General features: G+C 39.5%; 1 protein-coding gene across 1 annotated transcript; it reads right to left on the bottom strand.

Annotated features, from left to right (window-relative positions):
- Positions 1 to 3,807: 3,807 nt before the first annotated feature.
- Positions 3,808 to 17,890, bottom strand: LOC117558087 (cAMP-specific 3',5'-cyclic phosphodiesterase 7B-like). Its single transcript, XM_034234063.1, is given in 13 exon segments — positions 3,808 to 7,263; positions 7,368 to 7,448; positions 8,377 to 8,473; positions 8,578 to 8,722; positions 9,606 to 9,697; positions 9,789 to 9,920; positions 11,024 to 11,124; positions 11,972 to 12,067; positions 12,227 to 12,290; positions 12,380 to 12,543; positions 13,414 to 13,503; positions 16,769 to 16,880; positions 16,882 to 17,890. Coding segments are annotated over 13 exon segments (1,587 nt in total). The 5' UTR covers positions 17,092 to 17,890; the 3' UTR covers positions 3,808 to 7,060.
- Between the last annotated feature and the right edge of the window lie 576 nt (positions 17,891 to 18,466).

Below are 18,466 nucleotides of genomic sequence, written 5' to 3'. Positions count from 1 at the left end.
AAGCTCTCTTATCTGCCCACATGTTCCTATCATACACTGTACATGGTTCCTACACATATTTGCAGTATGCAAATTCCTGCAAGCAGCCAGAAAATGTGTATGCATAAACACGCATTAGCTCCTGCGAGAAGGCAAAATCACCACCACACACAAGGAGCCAAAGGTAATCGAGAATCACACTCACCTCTCTTTCGCACGCACGCACGCACGCGCGCGCGCACGCGCACACACACACACACACACACACACACACACACACACACACACACACACACACACACACACACACACACACACACACACACACACACACACACACACACCACACACACACACACACACACACACACAACACACACACACACACACACACACACACACACACAACACACACACACACACACACACACCACACACACACACACACACACACACACACACACACACACACACACACACACACACACACACACACACACACACACCACACACACACACACACACACACACACACACACACACACACACACCACACCACACACACACACACACACACACACACACACACACACACACACACACACACACACACACACACACACACACACAACACACACACCACACCACACACACACACACACACACACACACACACACACACACACACACACACAAATGGAGCAGGTGAAATGTGGCAGGTGTGCTTCGACAGTACATAAGGGTTGTGTATCACTTAGTCAGAGTAACAGCAGAAGTATAGGGTGAAGAAGGTAAGATAAGATTTTAAGTACACACACGTGCATTGGCTACCCGTCTACTATCCTTCCATGAAAAGATGATGTCCAGAGTTAAAACAGGTTTTGCAACTGGATAATGATCATGTATTTGTTTGCAGAGAATGTGTGAATGAGTGGGTTTTGCATGACAAATTAACCCTTTATTTCCCCTAAGTTTATGTTTTAGTCATTCCACAACACAAAGAGCTGCTTGGAAACCACCTGCTGAGCAGAGACACTGAAATGAAGCGAGGTAGTGCAGTGTGAAACAGATTACTGTATGTAAACTGTAAAAAAGGGACTTTTAAATCATTACAAAAAAAACAATTTAGTTGCGATTTATAAAGAAAAACATAAATGTAATTTTTAAAATAATAGTTTGTTGCTACCGTGTGATGATAATCATTCTCACGATATTAGAGCGTGCCTTCATTTTTTATTTTGTCACAATTATTTCTTAAAAAAATGTATAATAAGTAGCTTTAGCTTTAATAGATGTACACCTACATGTTCCACTGTTTCATTGGCACTATAGTTGTGCATCATTTTATATATGTTTCTCTCTATTTGATACATCCGTGATTTAAGTGACACATAGAACTAATTCATCCGTCATAATAAACATCAGATAATAGGCTTTACAATTCTCATCATTGAGCTTGAGACCGTTTCTCCCTGCTAGGATTTATGCACACTGGTCATATCAAATACTCAATGTTAAGCCCTTTTTTTTAATCCTCTACAATAGTTTGAAAGTAAAGCTTTGAAGATATTATAATGACATGAAGTACTTCCTGGGTCAGTTAGTAAGTCCATGCAGATTCAGAAAGCTATTACTTTAAACATGTCATCATTGATAAAGGGACACGCATTCAGATGGGGCAGCGCAGCATCTTTTAAAGAAGATGTGTTATTGAGTTGAATTTAATATGTAAAAAAAATAAATGTTTAGGTAATCCTTGAACATCTTTTGCACAGACTTTCTAAGCGATACAGCCAACAACGATGAAAAAGGGGCACCTCTGTTTGGCACAGGATTAGGCTACTTTTAGGTTCAGTGTTCTTTTTTGCTGTGCGGTCACAACAGGGCAAACGAGAGGGGCACCTTGGTTTCTGACTTTGGCGTGCCCCACTCCCCCAAAGTCACAGTAGGCGCTGTGGAGGGCTACAGTAGTTCCTCTTTTTCTGAAATAGACAGAAGAATAGCGAGTACATTTGGTGGTCTTTATTGTGACATGTTGTACTTTATGTAGTTGGTAATAGTGTGGGGAATAGAGAGGGAGAGTGAGAAGTGTATCACATGCTGTCCTTCTTTTTGCTAAAGGTCAGGGTTTTGGACAGAATAACAGACACATGCTAAAAAGTGTTACAGGACTATTGGAAATGACCTGCATTGAACTGAATTAATACTTATTTAGATAAAGAAAGCATACACAGCAGATATAGCAGGGACTACAAATGGGAGATTAACCCTTTCAGTGCAGAGCACAGTAGCCAGACAGAAAGAATGAGGCAGACAAAGCACACATGCACCACAAGTTTCATTTTTCACTTTCTACACATACCTTTGCTCTTCATCTCAGAGCGGTGGAGGTTTTTTTTAGAGTTCTCTTGACATTTTGGGAGGGTGTATCCCATGTTGTACAGTAAGAGCATCCGTTTCAATTGTACCTTGGCTATTATATTCTTGAGAACAAAAATAAAAAGCTCTTTCCTTTCTTCATTTAGGGCTTGTAACTAATTCACCAGCACTTACAATGGTAAGACTTACTAGAAGTGAATACATCTGCTCTTTCCTTGTTGTTCTGAGTTTGAATCTTGCACTTATTGTAAGTCGCTTTGGATAAAAGTGTCAGCCAAATGTTATGTAATTATAAGCTACCGGCGAAAAATGTCACGTAAGGTGCCTTTTACTGGTTTGCTTTTGGAGGTAGATGGTTATCGATATGATGGGAGTGGTTGGCTTAGTGTCATTTAAGGGGCATCAGAGGGGCTTTGTTTGCAGTGTCAATATTTACAGTGACACATGCTTGAGGACTACTGAATGAATGAGGGGAATTGTGTGTGTGTGTGTGTGTGTGTGTGTGTGTGTGTGTGTGTGTGTGTGTGTGTGTGTGTGTGTGTGTGTGTGTGACATAGAAACACAGAGACAGAATCATAAACATAAATGGATGTAAGATGTAATGCTCTGATGAACAGATTTAAATCTTCAAAACTGAACTTTTATGATGTGTCTGTATTCTCATTTACCTCAAGTCATACTAAGAAAGTCTCAGGGGTGAATGAAGTTGAGTTGTAGCATTTAAACAAGGCCCATGTCACTCGAAAAGATAAAGTTTAGCAAAGTGTAACTGTACAGTGTAATATAATTGAATAGGTGACCAATCATAAGTACTGTCATCATCTACGAGCCTCATTTGCATTGCAAATCAGATATATGCAAATGAAGGAGGGAAACACAGCACCTCTCTTCTCACTACACTATCTTTTGTGCTTTCCCTCCTTTCAGCTCTTTATTTACACTATAGCTTTACTCTCCTCTTTTAAATCATAAATCTACATTAATCCTCGACGTTCATTTCCACTCATCTTAATCATTTTTACATAACCTGCTTAATGTGTTTTAAAATATGAGCACGCTCCCTGCAATATTCCAGTTTCACGAATCAACAGTGTGACTCATTTAGCTTCATGTTTGTCCTGCAAACTACAACTAAGAGCAACTTTACGATGTTTGATTTCAGCCCGTCTTTCTCAACGTTTTCTGTTTACACATGAGCTCATGGCCCCTAGCTAAGCTTACATCAAATGACTCGTCATGTTGATTCACAGGTCAACTATTGTATTTATACTGTAAAAAAGGCAGCAGGGAGAGTCACCCATGATGCCCCCCCCCTACACGGAGCTTCTCATTCATAGACACTGTTGCTCTCTAGTGGTCAAACATGTGTTCTTTGAAATCAAGCTCTTGCATTTATCTAAATTCAGTCAATTTCCACCCAACACTACACATAGGATATCCAACATGTTGAATGTTGATTGAAAAATATTTATTTGATAAGTTCACAGTGCTCAGAGGTGAGGTGTCAGAACTGGATTGTACAGTTAATTTTTTAACAATATGAACAACAATATATTCTTAACCTTAAGACATCAATCTAAAATGTAGCTGGTAATACAAAAGCTTTCTGCTGCTATAAGAAGCTATCTGTGCTTAGACACATGCTAAATGTGATAATAATGGAAAGACAAACATCTTCATCTCAAAGACAACTGAAGAAAACACTTCAACTTTGTTTGGACATACATTTCTAAACTGCCAGTCAAGAATGAGCTTTTATCTTTAAAAGCGAACATTGACAAAATGTGCCTACAGTATCCAGAGAAAATGGAAATGTTACAACTCCACAACGACTGGATCACGACGACCATGTGAAACAGTTAAAAGCTCCAGATCCATCACTAAATGGACATAGTAAAACAAATTAACAAAATACAGAAACAAATATATACATCTACATTTCTCATTGACTCAAACAAACGTAGGCCAAAAACAAAAAGAATACTTTATAATTACTTCTGTGTAATTTGGCACTGGGATGAACATCTTTCAAACCATGACTACTGACTACCGTACCTAAAATATGTGTGAAGATTGACATTATAGTATTGGACAACACAGTTAAAACTGAGGTGGAACTGCACCACAGAACGAAGCGTTTGAGCACTGTGGTTACTTTTGAACATGCATTAAGACTGTGTAACATAAGGGAGAACATACCCCCACTATATAATGCGTAACAAATATTTATACTTTACAGATATATTGGGATTTCTGGTTAAAAAGAAATGTCCGCCATTTTTGTCGATTACAAGGTACTGTATATAACAAATGCCTTTTGGCCATTACAGTAAATTCTCAGATTTTAGGAGACAATATTTTTTTAATAAGATGATAAATATAGTGAATATGGTAGGATAATCACTACAGCATACAAAACTGTATTAACACATATAGTATACACTTGTTATTGTGAAACCAGTAGGCCTCTGTTTTAATGACCCTGCATCAGTGCCGGTTGTGAGAGGTATTGAACGCCACACGAGGCCTCTAGTCTTAACTTCAGTTTGTTTACACTTAGAAATAACAACATATTGATGTTTTAGGTATCACACACAGAGATGATTCATGGTTAATAACTGCTGGTACATGAGTCCTATGAGATAATGACAACAGTGTGCACTACAGTGGTGCTTACATTAGGAGTGTCAGCTTAACCAGTTACAGTGAAGACATACATGCTTTACCAGAGCTATAGGAAGTATTGAATATGGTCACTTTATTACAACTCACCAGTGACTTAACCTTATTGCACTGAAACTCATTCAAAACACTGAGTTCATTGATATTATATACTGTATATATATTTTACACTTTTATTCAAGATAAGTATATATATATATGTGGGATATCAGTATGTGGGATATCAGTGTGTGTTATACAGTGTTTGCTGGGTTGTTTGAATCATAAAGCTCAACTACAGCTTCTGTTAGCATCGTGTAACAGTACACAGCCTCGGCCCTGACAGAACGTGACAACATCAACGATAGATATGTATATCAAAGTGGTCAAAATAACACTTTATATTGGTACATTTGACCAAACCGTATATACAAACTCTTTATAGGCTTTGTTTAATATATCATTTATATCAGCTTCATACGGGTGATAATAACATAGATGTAAAAGTACAATTTTGACCATGAATTAAATATATCTTATATTATTTATTATATAAAGAATGATGGTATATCGTGTTGTTATTTGAACCTTTTACAGCAGACATATTGACGTATTATTGTAGAAAAAAAAGTTAAGTAGTTATCGATTATAGCCGATTGGGACACTGAGCCCTCGTCTGCCGTGAAAAAAGTTAATCGTATCGTATGAAAATATTAGACATAGAGGTATTTGCAATCACAAATTGACCCAAGTATGAACGTGGCAGATCATGATGTGCACACAGTGACTGTAGCAAATGTAAGAAGAAGGAATTATAAAAGCCTTAGAGCGGTACAGCAGTGATGGCATCTCTCAGAACAGTGAATTGGCGCCTTGCAAATGCTCACTGGGGGAAACACCCAATCTGACCCTGAGACTGTTCAAGATCAAACAGTAAGCAGGCTGGAGTAGTGTTTGGACATGTGAGATAAGTTACAGTACGCTGGTATGGCCGAAGAAAAACACGCAGAAACTGTAAAAACCAGTAAAGGTTAAAACATCATTAAAACATAAGATTAACAGACATTTGCTGTTAAGGCTGTGTTGTATATGAGCTGGTGAAGTGAGCATATCCGATAAATAAATGCACCAAATGAGTTGTTGCAAAGGTCACACAAGTGCAACGAGTTAAATGTCCCAATATCCATACTCCTCATAATAAAGGCAAGTACATTACTTAGATTTTGGCATGTGAAGTGCTGAGGTTGAACATTAAAGTATGTACATATTATACCGTGTCTACACAAACACTTTAAAAACATGGCTTCGGTTTGTATTTTCAACATTGGCGAGTTCAGAAACATCCAGCTGACACTTGACATCAGCGTTCAAGCCACGGTGTGTCAGTCAGTAGTTGTACGAGTCAGTAAGTTACACGGTTAATAGAGAAGTGTTGTAAAGTTTATAGTACCTTGACATACTAACTTTAAAAACGCACTTTAGTGAAAAGTAGAAGTGACACTTGTATGAAAGAGCATCTAATAGAAGTGCAAGCTGTACAAAAAGAGAAAAAAGTGAAAAGAGTTTAATAGAGTTTGTGTTGTTTAAAAAGCAAGGCGGAAATATTCTTCTTTTTCTTCTTCCATTCATTTCATCACCTTTTCCAGCACAGTCCAGCTGACTCGTTTAATGTCTTCGTTGTTCAAGCAGCATTGTGCAAATTCATTTATACCGTGTTCTGCCATCAAAAATAAACGCTCCAATTCACAGGGGATAAGAACGAGGCATGTCTTTTTAAAATTGTCAAATATTTGCTAAGATTATCCATCCATCTGAAAGTTCAATCTTTCTGCGCCTTATTTTTCCCCTCTCAGTGCTACAGTCCTCTCCTCCAGCAGAGGGAGCCATTCCGTATGAATGGAAGCCAGACTCCCACTCCCTGCAGCCTATGAACAACAGGCTGTGGGAGAAAGACTGCTGAAGGACAAACAAGGAGGTTGATACACACTCCTCTCCTCTGTTTACGAAGGAAGATCAAACACCTCAATAGATAGGAGGAAAATTAAGAGATGCCTTCCACCTCTCCTCCTCCTCCCCCTTCAGGCTCTTCTGCTTGTGAGTCTGAAGGAGTGTTTGCGTATCGCAGGCGGCTCCAGCGCGCCTTGTTCTTGTGCATGTGACCCGTCATGGTGTGGCTGAGAGAGCTGGGCTCAGTGAAGCGGTGCCACTCGTCAAACAGAGGCTCCACGATGTAGGAGATGAACCCTGAGAGAAACAGGACAAAGGTGAGTCATCTCAGAGTCAGTCGAGGGATAGAATAAGATGAGATATTTGATGAAAACACAGTTCTTGGTGCTCCTGGTACTCACCTATCTGAACGGCTGGCACAGAGTCAGCCTGCTGGTTACACAGAGGACTGATCTCCATGTCAAACTTCCTCTCCAGGTCTCCTGTCGGGTAAATTCAGAAAACACTCTCCAGATGAGTAAAAGAGAAGCCATAACAAACATGATGCTGATGCAGCCTATCATAACATATTCAGGGTGGTACCTTTACTGATAAATGCCAAAAGAGTAATATAAGTATATTTTAAACTGCTTAAGCGTCAACATTTGCCTTTATCATTTTCAGTATGGATGCACCAATGTAATTTCACCGACCGATTACCATTCCCCATTTTTTAAAAGTCTGTCCTGCCGATTTTCTTACTAAATAGTTAATACTATAAGTGACACCATACAAAAACAAATGAAAAGCCAATTGTATGTTCATAATAAAACATTGACTTAAATAACTTACATTCTCTCCAAAACTGCTTCAAGGACCTTCTTGTTGTCAAACCTTTTTTTTAAGGTTGACCTCCAGGGCTTGATACAAATTGCGAGTTTTATGTCTTCTTTCACTCGCAATGAAAATGTCAACATGTTGTGTACGGCAACCAAACGTACAAACCATGGCTGATCAGCTTACAATCAGCCGGTCTCGAGGGGTGGTCGGGCGGGCGATGCTCCTCAAATGGCTTTTTTACCAAAATGAATGTGAACAAAGACCATTTCTGAGAGGATCTGCTTCCAAGTCCTATTTCCGACTTGGAAGCTTCAAGTGCTCTGATATATCCTACTTAGTGCTAGATAATACAACGGTGCATGAAAACCAAACAAACATATATGTCAGAAGGCTATTTAAGTCTAATATTCACGAATGTATTTGGGAAAAGTGGTCTTTATAGGAGTAGTTGCTAAACAAATATGTGAAAATGAGGCTATAAATCATTTCCACTGTGTGCAAACACTACTAGTAGTGAAAATGCTATATGCAGTCCCACTTAAAAGACAAAGTAGTTTCTCTTTTTGTCTTCTTTAAACACACTTTACTCACCCTGCCTGTAGAATTCCTCACACACCCTCTCGCTCCACTGTCTGCTCAGCTCCCAAACCCGACACGGATTACAGACGTCGGCGCACTTCAGAGCGATCTGCAGCAGAGACAGAGATTATACCAACTGTGCCGCTACGCTAGCTTTACTGCAGAACTTTAATAAAACCGTATTGTACCGTCAGAGCAGTGTGAGGGACGTACCTGCAGGATAAAGTGTCTGTGTGAAGCCAGCTGAAGGTCCAGGTCCTGGTTGTCCAGATGTTCTCTGAAGGTGGACAGGAACTCGTTCTGCCGGCTGATGTCTGTGGCGAGGATGAGAGAGCCCAGCTGCTGCTCGATGTCCTGCCTGCAGAGGAGAGGGGAGCCCCACTGAGACCAAACATCAAAACCACTGATACCTGATCTAATGTATTCTAAACCTACACAAACAGATGTGTTTTTTGGGAGATGCTGTCTATTTCTTTAGTAAGTTATCATAGGCTGCCCTTTTTACATACTTTAAAAAAAATAAAAGTCCTTAATGAATAGCTGTGATGGTGTTCTAGTACAGACCCTGACCTGTTACCTAACGCTGGAGGTCGGTGGATGAAAAGAGATTGTGATGCCACATGCATCATGATTACTTAAACAAATCAAACAAGCTGATGTGTGTAGTTGTGTGTGTTAAAACTCTAAGCAGGTGCTATGTTCCCTGATACGTTACAAAGAACTCTAGAGCAGGAACACCAAAGTTATGTTTGCAGTAGGCGTGTCTTTACAGAACAGTTTGAAGGTTTGAGACTCAATCACCAAGTTGACATTTGATTTATAATTCAATGTTTGGACAATGCAAACCTTTATTTTCTCGCATTAAAACAGGTATTTCTGCACATTTGAGATCAAGATAAGGTTACGTTTATATTATTGGTACAATTTCATCATATTAAATTACATTTAATTTAAATGATGGTTTTATTCCAAGCGACTTAAAATAAGCGCAGTCAACTATTTGTAAGATATAAACTAAAAAAAGCAGAAATCCTGCAAGTACAGTATATTAGTTTCCAATAAGACAAAGCATTTTAAGTGCTATGTAGGGAAGTTATAATTCTTATAATACATTGTTGTCATGGTTTGTATACTACAGAAGACCTGGATACACAACAGTGCTGAAGTCAAATTCTTCAATACGAGTAGTGAATCCTAATAAATGATCTGTTCATGTTGTGTGTTTGTGTCAAAGTTCTTACGAGATGTCAGCCGGCATGTGGGACAGCAGTCCGGACTCTCGCAGCATGCCCACGGTGGATCTCCAGTGGTGACTCTCCAGCACAGACGTGTTCTGTGGAGACACACTCAGTTACAGGTCGAACACCACAACTAACACACAGTTTAGCCCGAGTACTGACACACGTGAGCCCAGCTGGGTTTACCTGGTAGAGGGAGGCCAGGTGGTGTCGGGTCTTGATGAGGAACGGCTGGTTGACTCCGGGATGGTCCACGTCGTGAGCGGCTGCTGCCATCAGAGCCAGGAACACGTCCAGAGGACTCAGCTGCTCCGCCAGCTGCAACACACCAAGGTTCAAAGGTCATGTTGTTCCTAATGTAGGAGGGACTCTTGATAATAACAATAAAACCTTACTTTTAAATTACTTTGTATACAATGTTGCACAAGATAGACAGATCATGACATGAAAGACATTCGAATCAAGTCAGAGGGTGAAATATATTAGCATACCCCAACCCTCTCTTATATTGTAAAGCGACTTTGAATCAGAGAAAAGCGCTATATAAATCAAATGTATTATTATTATTATGTGTACATGCGTGATTTCAAGGAGTTAAAAATAAGTTTGCAATACAATCAATAACATTTTAAAATCCAAAAGTGAACAACTGCTAACCAACTCAAAAAGCAAAGCAAGACAGATATAAGACGCACTTCATAAAACAATTGAAATAAATTAAATATATATACAGATAATAAAGAAACACATTCAAATATGAAGATGCCATGAAGAGCTTATAATTGTTTAAATACCAAATAAAAAAGTATATTTGATTCTGACATTGAATCATTTTACATTAAGGTGAAAATACAAAACAAATATTGGTTTTTGATATTGATAGACATATATTTATGTCACAGGTTGAGGATACATGCTTAATAGTATGTAAAAGGACAAAGTGGCGTATTGATCAGACAAGCAGCATCTTCTATTTAGAGTGTGTATGCTGTTATCTAGATAAACACTGGTGTGTTGTGATGTTGTATTTATGTAAGTGCTTTTAACAAAATAGGTGCATCACAAAGTGCTTTACAGAGCAACAGATGACACAAAAGCAATTACTGTATGGAGGGATAGATACTCTTAATCCTGTCAGAGAGCTTCAGGGGTCTCTGCAGGCGGAGGATGGATGTGTGCTCGGCTCTAAGTGAGCGGGAGTTCTCCCTCGGGAAGGACGGCTAATAGAATATGTCAAGAAGGAGCTCAGGCCCATTGAAGCCTTACAGTGTGTGTGTGTGTGTGTGTGTGTGTGTGTGTGTGTGTGTGTGTGTGTGTGTGTGTGTGTGTGTGTGTGTGTGTGTGTGTGTGTGTGTGTGTGTGTGTGTGTGTGTGTGTGTGTGTGTGTGTGTGAAAGAGAGGTGAGTGTGATTCTCGATTACCTTTGGCTCCTTCAGGTAGCAGTGCATGGCTTGGGTGACATCAGCTGCATGGACAGCATTGTGATAGGGATTCTGGGAGTGGTAGTCCTCTTGCACCATGCCTGGCATGACAGATTAAGGTTAAACCCTATTTACATTTTGACTGTGATTGTCTGAGCAGAGTCATTGTAGTATATGTATGTATGTCTTATACAGTATGTTCATGTTGTATTGAGCGGTGTTTAGTAAACATGAGTATCAGGGCCTCCGGTGTCAAAATGATATGCTCCTGTCCCAGGCTTCTTCTTGAGATGTCCATAAATTATGAAATTACACAACATTATATGTGTGATGAGCATTATCCAATCTACACACAAATAATTAAGCTTGATGCTTTAATCCACATTTTGACCATTATACAATTATCAGCTCTCAATTCATAACATTGTGTTGCTATGGGGAAATAATTGAATTAATTTTAAAATCAGTACAAAGAGGTTTTAATTTAAGGATCTACTCTAGTCCTCTGCAACATGTGTAAAGGTGGAGTAAAGTTACTGTTACAAAAATAAAAAGATCACTGTAAAACTGGTATTTTTCATTGGTATTATAATGCTTGACATTACTTTGACTTGGTGTGGATTATTGTCTATTGATAACAATATCTAGGGTTTTTAAAGAAAAAACATTTAAAAAAAGATTTTAGTAGTTGTGAATGTTGAAAAGATAAGAATCTAGATTCTAGAGCGTTAAACCACACAAAACAAAAGGACGTATAAGGACATACAAATGCTCACTTAGTTTCCATAACAAAAAAGGTTTTTGTCTCCAGCTGTTCTTATAACAATATGGTAGGCTCTTGTGCAACTTAAAGTCAAACTATAAGTGTCCACTTTTAAATCTATTTGTATTGGAAGCATGTCGGGACAGAGGGTGGATGTGTGATGCGGACACTTGCTTGCCACTTACCGAGAAACCTGTGCAGTTTGACCATGTCCAGCTGGAAGTGGTGAATGAGACCGTAGACATTGAAGAGATGGCACATCAGAGTCACCAGGCTGTTGCCTACAGTGCACAAATTCAATATATATTTAGAGCATTGAATCTAAAATCAAACTGTAACAAATAAAAAACAATGCTATCATAAAGTTAAACTGGTGAAGGAATATGGCGGGTGAGGTAAAACATCTGTTTAACTTTCAATAGTAGGAAAATCCCTCTTACCATTTGTAAGACGATCGAAGAGGAAAATGTCAAAGTTCCATGTGCCGACTTTTGACAGCATGTGCTGAAAAGAGAAAGTTTTCAGAACTGATTTGTGATTTAAACTTCACATATTCACATATCTACAATAGTTTGCTGTAAGTGTGTTCTTACTGCGGCTTGTCCCAGGTAGTTTTTGTCCAGTAGGTGCAGGGACCCCGGGGTGTTGGGCATCGCCCCCCTGAGCAGCCTGGAGGCGTGGCAGTACCTCTGAAAGCTCAGCTGACGCTTCACCTTCCTCCTGGTGCCGGACTCTACCCCCCCCTGCTGGGCACTGGCTGAAAATACAAATACATTAACAGTCTGTGCAGAGTACCTGACAAGGAAGTGCATCACTGACACAAAGCCGTTGTGTCCTTGGGCAAGACACTTCACCTGAACTTGCTCCTGTGGGTATTGTCCACAGTGGTGACCTTTATATGTGTAATGTGTATTTGTAAAGCGCTTTGAGCATCTGGAAAAGCGCTATAATAAATGTAAGGAATTATTATTATTATTATTAAAAGCATCTTTATAAACAGTTTTAAGATTTCATAGATTGTTTGTAATATATATTGTAAACTCTTTAAGTTTAGCTAATGGGCTGTTATTCCAAAGATACCTTATTGCCCTAATTCATACATCTCCATCCTGTCTCATGATTGTTTTGTATTTGTAACCATTTTGTCAATAAATTCATTGAATTATATGTGGTGCTTTCTAAGGATTTATATTGCACGTTTACCCTGATTCTGCTTCGCTTCTGTATTGACAGAATGCAGTGTATGACGCATCAAGTTTGCCAACAGCAATAATTAATTAATAAAAACTTCCTTGCATGTTGCATTCAGCGCACCGAAAATCAATGGCTGATTCTGTCTAAAAGAACACATTTTTAGCCTTCAAATTCCTCTCTACAAAATCAAAAGAGCAGTTAATATTTGTTAGTCAATTGGTAATTGCTGCTATTGATAAATGGAGTATATTGTTTTGTATTTAAATAGGTTGGGATGGGACGACAGGATTTATCGCAGATCATGAAAGAAAATAACAAAATGTAAGGGAAAGTGATTCCAGTTCAGTATCATTTTAACAGTTTAAAGCATTTTTGAATGGAATAAAATGATGAATCACAATTATTTTGATTTTTTTTAAATCGTGACACGTACTTTTGAGGATTCTCAGGTCAATCAGCGGGTAGGAGCCTCGTCTCTCAACCAGCAACACACCAGCATGACCAGTGTTCACTCTGCCATCAGCTGCACACAGACACAAAGACAGACAGAAGCAATTATATATATATATCAATGTCAAGTTGTGTTCTCTTTTGACAAACATGCTCAGATAAAACCTACGAATCAAAACTTCCCAGGAGGATATAGAGAGAGGAGGTGAGTGAAGTAGATCTGAAGAAACGGAGGAGCAAATCGAGTCATTCATTATAAAGCATGGGTGAGGGTGGGTGTGTTGTAACTAAGGAGCAGCGCTCTTCATTTCGGCTAGAACAACTAAGGTTTGCTATATGAGTTTGAATGTAAAACAAGAAAAGGGCTGGGCGTTTTAATATTATATCAATATTGTTTTACATGACTAGATATAGTCTGACATTTTGGATACTGTGGAAGCTCATAAGTGGGTTTTCCTTGTTTTAGAGACTGGATTAAATTAAAGACATGTTCTGCACATAACAGAGTGTTCCCACTTAGTGATTGAACATAACAAATGATTATGTATTAAAATATCATTGTGTTCATATTTTGTATACCAATAGTCAACCCTAAAAAATAATTGCAAAATTGACATAGGAGTTTTTAATAATAAATATTAAGATGTTTTTCCTACATATTTCTTAGCCTAAAAAAATAAATATTTGAAGTAACATTTTTGACAAATTAAAGTGCATTTTCTTCCTTAATGGATATAAAGCGTTTTTTATCTATACATATTTTTCCCGCAGAAAACTACCCTTATTTTTATTCTCATCCTTTTTGTGAGCACATATTAAACAGGAGAGGCCACACAGCAGCACAGAGTCCTTCAACACTGAATACGTCCTCTATTTAAAATGGACAACTCACAGCCAAGAATCCAAGAACAAGACAGAACAGAACTGAGGTCCAAAGCACACACAGTACCTTTTCACTTGAATAAACTGAAAACTATGGGAACACTGAATAATTTACAGATCAGATGTGAGGAACTGGAGCGTATTTTGTCCCAGGAGTTACCCGCTAACATCACCTCTGTGACTTACAGCATCTAAACCACCTGTTAATGGGGCTGGGGTCACCGTGGTAACTCCCTCGGGTTGCCAGATCTTGAATTGTGAGTTGCCAGTGTTGCCCGAGTGGAGGAAAGTGTTTTTTGGTTTTGTGTGTGTTGCCCAGGATGCATAAAGCTATGCATAAAACATACAGTGGAGAAGTGGCATCATTCCTTATTTATTATGCTTTGTAAAGTTCGACATACAAATATAAACAGCTTCTGGGAAGTGGCTCAGCCTGGTGAAGTGAGGCAGAAGAGTTTGACCAAGAAAGAGAGAAAAGAGAGAAAGCCTGTTTGTTTTTTACCTGTGGGTGGAGGCACAGAGAGGGAAATACATAACATGGAAACCCCCCCCCCACCCCAAAAAAAAAGACAACCCTCTAGCTCTCCGCCTTCACTCGTGCTCATTTTCATCAGTCCTCTCCTCTCGTCTCCAGATGCTTCTCGCTCTCTTTCTAACCCCTCAGTCTTCCCATCATCCTTCATTTCTTCCTGGTTAACAACAACACCCGCTCTCCCTCTCTCTTCACCTTCCTCTCCCTTTAACGCTGTGTGGTAAATAGGTCATTGTCTCTGCGCGGCGCAGAACTGGGTCATTTACGATGAATCGGTAGGAAAGGGTGTTTGTAGACGGCGATTGCACGTGTCCCATCATGTGGTCGTGAATAAACACCAAGTGCACTTACGCATATTCGCAAAGGAGGTTCTATCTGAGATTGCACACATGGTGCACGGAATCTGTCTAGTAGGGCCATTCCAATGATATCCTGTTATAGGATAATTGTAATATAATTCAATTTAAAATAAACAGATACTGGTCACATCACAGGGCTGAAAGCAGTGATATTTGTGTATTTTTACTTTAAAATTAATGTACGATTTGCCGATGAGCAATAAAAGTTGCCGGTTAATTATCTAACAATTGACTAGCTCTATTTTAACAGTTTACTTTTTTATTGTCACATCTGAACGCAAAAAAGTTTTAATAAATGCAGAACTTTATAGGAAATGGGCCTTCATATATATATATATTTTTTTTTCAGTATGTAAACCTATTTGATCCAGAGAGCTCCTCTTCATTAGTGATATATGTTTAATGTAAAAAAAGGCAGATATTTAATAAAACATTTTTTAAAAGTGTGGAAGATGGAATAAGCCGTTTTCCCTGTACGCCTGGGGCACGATGTGAAACTCTTAAACTGTGTACTTTTTCTACCTAAACGTTCCTATAAATACTGCTCTTTTTCAGCCCTTTAGACCCTTGGAAATGTCATGATGACTCACTATCACCGCTGACGGGTTATCTCATCGTGTTTTGACACATGTTTTATGCAGTGAAATCAAACAGCGTGCAGATAGCCGCTCTGTAAGGAGTCACAATACGGATGAGGTCATCACAATGCTGAGGGAAAGTCACCGAAAAGCGTACACCGCTTTCCACCTTATGAGTCAACGCTCGCGCGCAGGTAATTCCCCACAGTATGAATCATCACTAAAGCGTGTCAAGATTTATAAGTAGATTATTCCTTCGCTGTCATCTGATTACTGATTAAAGTGTTATTGCAAGTCTTGTTAATATGCTAAAATCAAAGTCATCGTTCAAATGTAAATCATATCTTTACATTGTCAAATATAAGATGAACCTATTTGCTGTCATTACTGTTGATTTTAAACATTGGTTGAAAGTAAAAGAATCCCTTCTCTCTGGAACTCATCACAGCAGCTTATCAGCAGTGTTCCTTTGCATCACCAGTGTTGTATTCCAGACAGACGGACTCGGCTTGATTGATGGCGTCACATCAGTGTCATCAGTTTCATCAGAACAGCTCGGCAGATGGTAGCACAGTCATTAGAGCACAAATCCCTCACTCCACTGTCTACTCTGACCGGCGTCTCAAAAGCTCTTAACCTCGCCTCGACCCACATCACTTACAAACACACAAAATACAAACACGTCAAAAATGAAAACGTGACAAAGATTCAATAGTCAAACAAACAAATGCAAGCAAAAACAAGGCCGGAAACCCCTTATTCAAAGAGTGACCTACCAGTAAACGAGCAGTTTTGTAAAGATAAATTATACAAATCATTACAAATCCTGTAGGAATGTGCCCAAAGAATTCCGATGAGAAGCCACACTGTTTTCATTACAGTTAGCGGTCGAAATGAGAACGTACATTATACATTAAATATTCATGAGATACCAACTCCCTGTAGATCTACTGTACTTGTAACATGTATTATGTGCAAGACATTTACCTTCCAGATGAGCGCTCCCGCCGTCTACGCCTTGTTTCACCTCCTGTACCTCCTCTTTCTCTGATTCCACCCAAGTGCTCGCCTGGCTCTTCTCTGGCCCCCGGGGGCCCCCCCCTGCGAGCCCTCCAGACGGCCCTGAGCTGCCGTATGAGAGCCGGCAGCTCCAGGGCCAGCGAGAGGCCCCCACAGGTGATAGGAGGTGTCCTCAGAGACCCCCAGACTGGCGGGCTGGGAGCCTCATCCGGACAGACCCCCACATCGGCCCCGAGACCGGAGTCCCGCATCCCGAGATCGGGACCCCAGAGCCCCTCCAGGACTGGCATCCTCGCACCCAAAGACAACGGATGAATGACAGCGAGGTGCAAGGAAGGGAAAGATCAAAGTAAAAAAGGGGGAGACAAAGAAGGATAGTGAGAAACAGAAGGGGAGAAGAAGAAAGAAGAAAGGGGGAGAAGCTCACCGTCCATAGGTGAGGAAGAGGAGAGACAGAGAGATAGTAACAAGTCAGAATGTAGGACAGAAGAAGAAAGACTGCTCAGTAGCAGGAAAGACAGAGTGACAGAGGAATTAGAAGTGAATGGAAGCAGAGTGATAGAAAGACTCGGAGGGTGAGGAAGCAGGAGAAACAATGTAAAGAGGATCCGTCTCTTTCCCTCTCACTGACGGTCTGCTCCCTCCTTCTGCCGCATTCCCTCTCCTCTCTACGGTCTTACTCGCGCCGGTGTTGTTGTGGAGTCACAAGCCCCTCCTCTCCTCTCTCACTCATATGTTGCTACACCGACAGCAGACCAATAGGATGTGTGCGAGCGACGGAGGGGCTTGGCTCCACGGTTTCATGGTCAGGTGATGTCAGTGAGAGTAATTTCATCCTCACACAAAACCCTTTTTGTCTAATATTAAAAGCTAGAGTGGGTAATGTATGACACACCTTTTATCTTTTGATTTGTTTCAATACGACCAGTGTCTTTATTGGATTGACAGCGATGAAAGAGGGATGACACAAATTGTCCCAGGCCGAATTCAAACCCGGATCCACTGCATGGGAACCAATGGTAAAAGAGTCTTTATATCCGGACAATAATTCATCAATCAAATGCTTTGAGGGGGAACAAAAGACAAAAATCCAGTTGATGAGGTCGGGGCAGGACTCTATCCTATCACTTCATTTTGTCGAAATTAAATAAGATAAGAAGTACTTTATTGATCCCAATGTGAGACATGTTTGTGTTGCAGCAGCATAAAAAGACATGGCATTGTACAATAAATGTAAAGACTAGAAATAAACAAGAAAGTAGAAAATATACATGTTGAATTACAAAATGTACAGTAACCAATATAAAGCAAGTTATTATTTATACATAACGTATGTGAGGCATGGAATATTAAGTATTAAAAAGTAAAATATGTAGCAGAGAGTTTATTTATATGTATACATTATTTATGATTATTGTGGGGCTTTGGAAAGAGCTCTAAAGGGAGGGGCTGTCAGAGTGGCCAACTTGATGGCATTCCTATTAGATTGTGACCGATGGAGAGAGTGCTGCTTTTGTGATGCTTTAGTTTATTAGATAAAACAGAACAAAATGTATAAATACTTGCTTTAAAGGGGATGTACCAAGCTTTTACAATGTTTTCATCATTTCCATAGAGTATTATTTACTAAACAAATCAGTTTAATATCTGAGTTTGTCAGTGATA

Source organism: Gymnodraco acuticeps, unplaced genomic scaffold (assembly GCF_902827175.1).
Source record: "Gymnodraco acuticeps unplaced genomic scaffold, fGymAcu1.1, whole genome shotgun sequence".
NCBI classification, from domain to species: Eukaryota; Metazoa; Chordata; class Actinopteri; order Perciformes; family Bathydraconidae; genus Gymnodraco; species Gymnodraco acuticeps.
This window is presented reverse-complemented; position numbering and strand designations above follow the sequence as displayed.